This window comes from Ixodes scapularis, unplaced genomic scaffold (assembly GCF_016920785.2).
Source record: "Ixodes scapularis isolate PalLabHiFi unplaced genomic scaffold, ASM1692078v2 PGA_scaffold12__126_contigs__length_90152505, whole genome shotgun sequence".
Classification (NCBI taxonomy): domain Eukaryota; kingdom Metazoa; phylum Arthropoda; class Arachnida; order Ixodida; family Ixodidae; genus Ixodes; species Ixodes scapularis.
The window spans coordinates 36,362,860-36,369,485 of NW_024609838.1; the positions used below are offsets into that span (position 1 = coordinate 36,362,860).

At 43.0% G+C, this 6,626-nt stretch overlaps 2 protein-coding genes across 2 annotated transcripts; both read left to right on the forward strand.

Annotated features, from left to right (window-relative positions):
* Positions 1 to 239: 239 nt before the first annotated feature.
* LOC115323959 (gamma-interferon-inducible lysosomal thiol reductase-like) lies at positions 240 to 1,328 on the forward strand. The gene has a single exon (XM_040214486.1). The coding sequence runs from the start codon at positions 255 to 257 to the stop codon at positions 1,326 to 1,328; it is 1,074 nt and encodes a 357-aa protein (XP_040070420.1). The 5' UTR covers positions 240 to 254.
* A 2,876-nt stretch (positions 1,329 to 4,204) lies between these two features.
* Positions 4,205 to 5,215, forward strand: LOC8052657 (gamma-interferon-inducible lysosomal thiol reductase-like). Its single transcript, XM_029984439.2, has one exon. It carries the CDS (start codon positions 4,211 to 4,213, stop codon positions 5,213 to 5,215), a length of 1,005 nt encoding a protein of 334 aa, XP_029840299.2. The 5' UTR covers positions 4,205 to 4,210.
* The last annotated feature ends 1,411 nt before the right edge of the window (positions 5,216 to 6,626 follow it).

Consider the following 6,626-nt stretch of genomic DNA (forward strand, 5'->3'; position numbering starts at 1 on the left):
TGTTCAAACATTTGTTTTTGATCGAGTTACTCGCAGCAGCCAGAATGATGGGAGAGACACCTCTGGTTGTTAACGGCGTTCACTTGCTTTGCAACACCGCTCCTTGTTGTTTAAGCCCATCGGATTAGGTAGACCTACCACAAACGTGCTTTAGGGAGTGGTGCTACTGTTGCTATCGAATCTTCATGAGTGTTTCCATCGCGTGTTATTCGGATGTTGTTTGCCGTGCCCGCCTGACGTGATTTCTGTGCGCTATGAAAACTCCGTGCTTTGAGTGGGTAGTCGGGGTGGCATTCACTTGGCTGCTTGTAGGTCAGACTCTTGCAGATATTTACATCGATTTCAACGTTATGAACAACGATATTAGTGGTCCTGATGAAAGCAAAGTACGAAACACCAAGAATAGGGGTACGAAATATGGGTACAAAGAACCCCCTTACAAATCTGGCAATTCCAAGAGAGGTTACTACCGCAAGCAAGGCAGCAAATCCCCTGCAAAGATGATTAAAGCAGAGCCTACGACGACTACAACAACCACAGAGCCAACGACGACTACAACAACCACGGAGCCGCCGACTACAACAACAACGACAGAAGCACCGACAACTGTGGCAGTGGTTCCAACTACCCCGGCTTTCTCATCTAACTTTATCAAAAACGTCGAAATCCATAACTCCGCTATGGTCCAGAGCAGCAGTTCCGATTCGCTCAGCGTCAACGTGAAGAAAGTGTTTGTCACAGTCATCTACGAGTGCCTCTGCCCTCACAGTCAAGAATTCATCAAAAGCCAGCTGCTTCCGACGTACAAGAAGCTCCAAGACCGTCTTCACGTCACCTTGTTGCCATTCGGAAAGGCCAGGCTGAACCAGAACGGAACTACCACCAACGGGGCCACCACAAACGGAGTTATCTGCGAGCATGGGGACGCCGAATGCGAAGGCAACAAAATCCAGACGTGCGTGGCACAGGTGGCCAAGGAGACCCTGCAAGCCATCGAGGTCGTAGCCTGCATGTCCAACTACAAAGTCCCCAACAGTGCTGCCAAAAAATGCGTGAAGGCAAGCGGTGTAAGCTGGACCATGGTACACGAATGCGTCACAAAGAACGGAAATCACTACGTGCTCCAGGTTGCCCAGGAGACGTGGAAGCTGCAGAAGAACGTCACCAGGGTTCCGCTGATTGCGGTCAATGGAGAAGTAAGCAGCTACATCCAAGAAGAGTCGCAGACCAGCTTCATGAGTTTGACGTGTCAGAAGATCGGCGGCGAAGGCACTGATCAAGAGCCCGAACCCTGTGCAGAGGAACGCCGAAGACGTCGTCGTCGTTAGAAAGGCTGACGCTCCTGCAGAGCTGACGTCGTGTAAGCCATATGCTTCCGTAACCCTGCCGAATCTTTATAACCCTATTGAGAAGGAACGATCGCGTATCTAAATAAGAATGGCCGCTTTATGATTTATACATTTCTGGTGACTACGTAGCACGCAAAGGTGGTAGTTCTTAATAGTTCCTAGTTGTTTCTTATAGTTACCAATATAATTGTAGCTACTTTGAAGAGAATTGCCAAGACAGGTGATGTATTAGAACCTACCACCGACTCCACATAAAAATATTCAAGGTATTCTCAGAATATCAGTTATGCGAAATATATTCATCCCCATGTGCATGTGAAGGTGTATACGTATTATGGTTTTTTTTAAGTCTCTTTCGGAAAGCGTGCTGTAGGATGGCTTATTTTATCATGTCTTTCGGAAACTGCCGCGGCCGCGGGGCTTTCACGTCTCAACGAAACTAGAGTGCCTCCATGCTGACGTGGCCTCCGCTCAGGGTAGAGCCTCTTGAATCGTCTACTACGTCAGTTGCCATGTCGAGTCCAACCTTCCGTCCCTTCATTTCCGTAAAGCTTAATGTGCTGGGGTGACGTTGAGCGAGAAAGTCAAAGCAGGCTAATCTAAGGAGAAATACATATTAACTATTGTATTCAAGGCATTTGAGGAAATTTGGTATGTATTTGGAGGTTTCTTTTTTTTTTTCGCTGGACATGGAGTCATAAGTTCGTCGCGTCGGCGCCGTCCCCGGTAAAAGAGTGTCGCCAACATGGAGAATTAAGACAGGGCACTATTACTCATCGAAGAAACCCAGTGAAACCTAAATCAAAAGACAGACTGTCAAAATATAGTTATCCTGAAGGTCATTGATTCAACAAGGAAATATTGTCAACAGCTTTTCTGGTTACGTGTCAACTAAATAATCCAGAATTATTCTGTAGATAAAATCTTCAGTTCTCGGGTTTTCAAGCCAAACAAGTCGATGTGTATTATGTATCAATTATGTAATTTTAAGAATATCCATGCGTTTTTTTACATTGAAATATTTTGGAGCCCTCGATTGTAGCAATATTTTTACAGACATCCGTCAAAACAGTTAATTTATAGTTTTGTTCATTCAATATAATGGTTCAATGCTAACTACTGATCACCTCTCTAATGGCGCCCTAATCACAGTTCTGTTTATGTATTGTCGAGTTCATGCATATAATTAAGTTTTGTTGTTGCGCATGTGTTTTCTTGAAACCAAGTTTCCCTACAAAAAAGCTTTTTTATGTTGTTTAGATGTTGCGGCTACGTAACTTGACTATTTCTAAGAAATCGTTATAAAATATAATGCTTTAAAAGTGCTAATGATATACTCTCGTGTATTACGTTCCGTGTAAATCGACGAGTTCTTTTTGTTTGGTCATTTGTTATTTCGGGTGATGCAGGGGTCCGGAAAAAATAAAAATAATAACAACAACAGAGGTCCCAAAAGAGAACCCTGGGGAAAACCTGAAATATCATCTACCGTTTCTGCTTTCTTCTTATTAACGAAAACACGTTGTTTTTGATTGGCGAAGTAGTCTATAATCAGTGAAATATATTCTCAGGAATGTGATACTTTGATTAAAATAAATCTGTGCGGGAGAATTTCAAGAGCGTTCCAAAAATCTAAGAAAACACCATCAACTTGAATAGCTTCTCCGGAGACATCATTATGATAAAAGTCTGAGTTGGGAATTAAAAAGAAGATATTTACAAAACAATGCTGGTAAAAGGAGAATTTATTATGGAAATCTAGATGGGTCACTAAACTTCTGTGAATAATATTTCCCCCCAAGATTTTTGAACGAGCGTCTGGTCTGTAATTCTGAGAGTTCCTTTTTAAACTCGCCTTATCTATATACTGGTATAACGTTCTCAGTTGTTCACTCACTGGAGAGTTTCCCGCACAATAACAAATATCGAACACAGTTTCACGCACAAAGAAAGTATGACAAAATGTCAGAACACTCAGCACGCGATTGGCAATTTTATCAGGTCCCGTGGCCTTAATGTCCTTATTTATGAGACGGTGGATTTCATGCGGACTAAGCAATTTATTATTTATACTTTTTAATGTATGCAAAGGAGACGATAGAGTGAGCATGCGTTGCGAGGAACAAAATTTGTAAGTGCAAATTCGACATAGGATTTGAAGTAAGAAGCTTTTCTGTGGTTGTTTGTCACAAGACAACCATCCAAATAAATAAAATGTCATTCCTTCCCTCATATTAAATTTAGTCTAAGCCTTGTGTTCCAAACGGTCCGTATAACTCTTAATTAATTACACGAGTATTGTTGCCAGAAAAACAGTAAGTTTTCCAAGAATTGAAGTTTCATATCAGGCATAAAAGTTCCGAACATTACTATTACAATGAACATCGGTTATGGTCATATGTTGAGCATAGAACGAAATGAAGATGGCTCGTGTTTTGCGATTTCACTTCAGAGTCTTCGGAGTACGCAACCTTGAGAAGTAGTCTTCAAGCTTCATTCAAGCATGCGCAGTATATTTTTCGGTATTTTCCAAATAGTATTCAACTCTGTTGGGCTCTAATAACCTCATGGAATGCAGAGGAGTGGTCTTCGAGAAAGCGTGGAAGCTGCTGCTGTTAAAAACATTTTCATTACTTTTTAGTAGAAAGGATGAGCGGGAGAAACGACGTCTTTAGTTGCTAACGGTGTTGTCTTGTCTTGAAACGCCACTCCTTGTTTCCCGAGCCTGTCAGATTGAATAGATATACCCCTCACGCGCTTTAAGGAGTGGTATTGCTGTTGCTACCGGATCTAAGAGCTTGGCATCATCGTGTGCTCTTTGGGCGCTGTTTTGCAGAGGTGCTTGACGTATTCTGTGCGATATGAAAAGCCCTTGCTGTGGGTGGGCAGTCGGTGTGGCATTCGTGTGCCTTTTTGTAGGCCAGAGTCTAGCGGATATCTTCGACAGTATTGATAGTATGGAGAACGAGATCAGCGACGAAGACGACAATCGATATCGCAAGGCTTATCCGAAACCTGGTCAAGCAAGATTCCCTTTCAAATTTAATAAAAAAGAAAAGAAGGATTCGCATCGACGCAAGGACACACTGTCACCTCCATCAAGGCCACCAATGACCACACCAGAACCGGAAACTACAACAACCACGGAAGCACCAACGGCTGTGGCAGTAGTACCTTCGACCTCGACTTCACCGCCGAGCTCTGGCTTTGACTTTGGACTCCCAAACTCCGATATGGTTAAGGGCGGCAGTTCCCAATCGCTGAGCGTGAGCGTAAAAAAAGTCGCAGTTACGGTCATCTACGACTGTTTCTGTTCGCACAGCCAAGAATTCATCAAAAGTCAGCTGTTACCCACATACAAGAAGCTTCGGGACCATCTGGACGTCACCCTTTTGCCATTCGGCAAGGCCATGCTGGACCAGAACGGACCGACCTCAAACGGAGTCATCTGCGAGCGCGGAAGCGCCGAATGCGAAGGCAACAAGATCCAGATGTGTGTGGCGCAGGTGGCCAAGGAGACCCTCCAAACCATCGAAGTTGTGGCCTGCATGTCTAGCTACAAGGTCCCCAATAAGGCTGCCAAGAAGTGTGTGAAGGCAAGTGGCGTTAGCTGGACCATGGTCCATGGGTGCGTTACGAAGAACGGCAACGCCTATATACTAAAGGTCGCTCAAGAGACGTGGAAGGTGCAGAAGAACATCACCAGGGTCCCGCTTATCGCAGTCGATGGAGAAGTGAGCAGCTACATTCAAGAAGAGTCGGAGTCAAGTTTCTTGAGTTTGACGTGTCAGAAGATCGGCGGCGTCGGCACTGATCAGGAGCCGGAGCCCTGTGCAGAGGAACGCCGAAGACGTCGTCGTCGTTAGAGAAGCTAATGCCACAGAGGTGGTGACATCGTGTAACCCATGGGCTTCGGTAATTCTACATAATCTTTATAACCTTCTTGACTTAGAACGACAGTGTATAAAAAAAAAAAAAATAGCCGTTTGATGGTTCGTACATTTGTCGGCACTATGCAACCCTAAGAAATAGCAGTTTTCGACAGTCTCTATGATAACTTTAAATATTTTGTAAAGCCCTACGAAGACAGATGCTGCATTAAAACCGCCAACGAATTCACATGAAAATTATTAAGTTACGCTGGGACACTGCAAATATGTGACAAGCTCGAGTGCATATGGACATGTGCGGGTGTATCTTTTTATTCTTTCCTAATATTCCTAAGTCTCAGGAGCCTTTGAGTAAAATTTCTTTTTTTAGTATGCCTTTCGGTATCTCAAAGATTTACGAATTACGAATCCGTGTATGCTTCTGAAAACTAGAGTTGCTCTATACATGTTTCATTTGTAGTTTATGCGCTATCTAAACTCGAGGTTAGAGGTGGATGCACCCTGAGCTTCAGCTCAGGGTGCACCCACTTTCGTCGTCTGCTACGCCAGTCGCAATGTTGATTCCAATCTTCCGTTACTTTGCTTTTCCCAAGCTTTACATATTAGAGAGTTTCAGTACATCGTTCTAAAACCTCCGATACCTCCAATGACGAAACCCGATAACGATACGATGCACGCACAAAGACGGCGGTGGGGTTTCGAGTATCTTTTGTCGACTTCACGCACATATTTATGTTTTCTTGTTGAGTAACTAATCCTTAATAAAGCATAATGGAAAAGCTCTGTTTCGTATTAAAAATATTAAAAATAGCGCAAAAAATACGGGACAGAAAGACGAAGAAGCACACAGGACGAGCGATAGCGCTTGTCCTGTGTGCTTCTTTGTCTTTCTGTCCCGTCTTTTTTGAGCTATTTTTAATAATTTTAATATGAATGTCCATTACCAACTTGCCCAGGAGACCAAGATTTTACAATACATCTCTGTTTCGTGTGGTTTGGAAGCTGCGGCCAGATGACTTGATGATTTGTAATAAATCGACAGAAATAAGAACCTGTTGAAAAATACGAATGGTCTATTGCCATGTGGATCAGTTTACCTGTAAATCAACTAGCTTGTTTTCTTGTTTGTTTCTTGTCATTTTGGGCTGTGCAATGTTTTATTTTTCCTGTCGTACCTTTCTGGTGTTAGGTATGTGATGTAATCATAACAAAACGAATAGAAAAAAAAATTTAGTTGGTTTCATCATACAGTTTTGCAAAGCCTTCGAAAACTGTGCTTGGTCGTCGTCCGAATAATGTCTTTGATAGTTGCTGCTATTCAAATAAATGTGTATGCCAGACCAGAGTGTCTGATTAAATAAAATTCATCAACTTGTCCACTTGACAA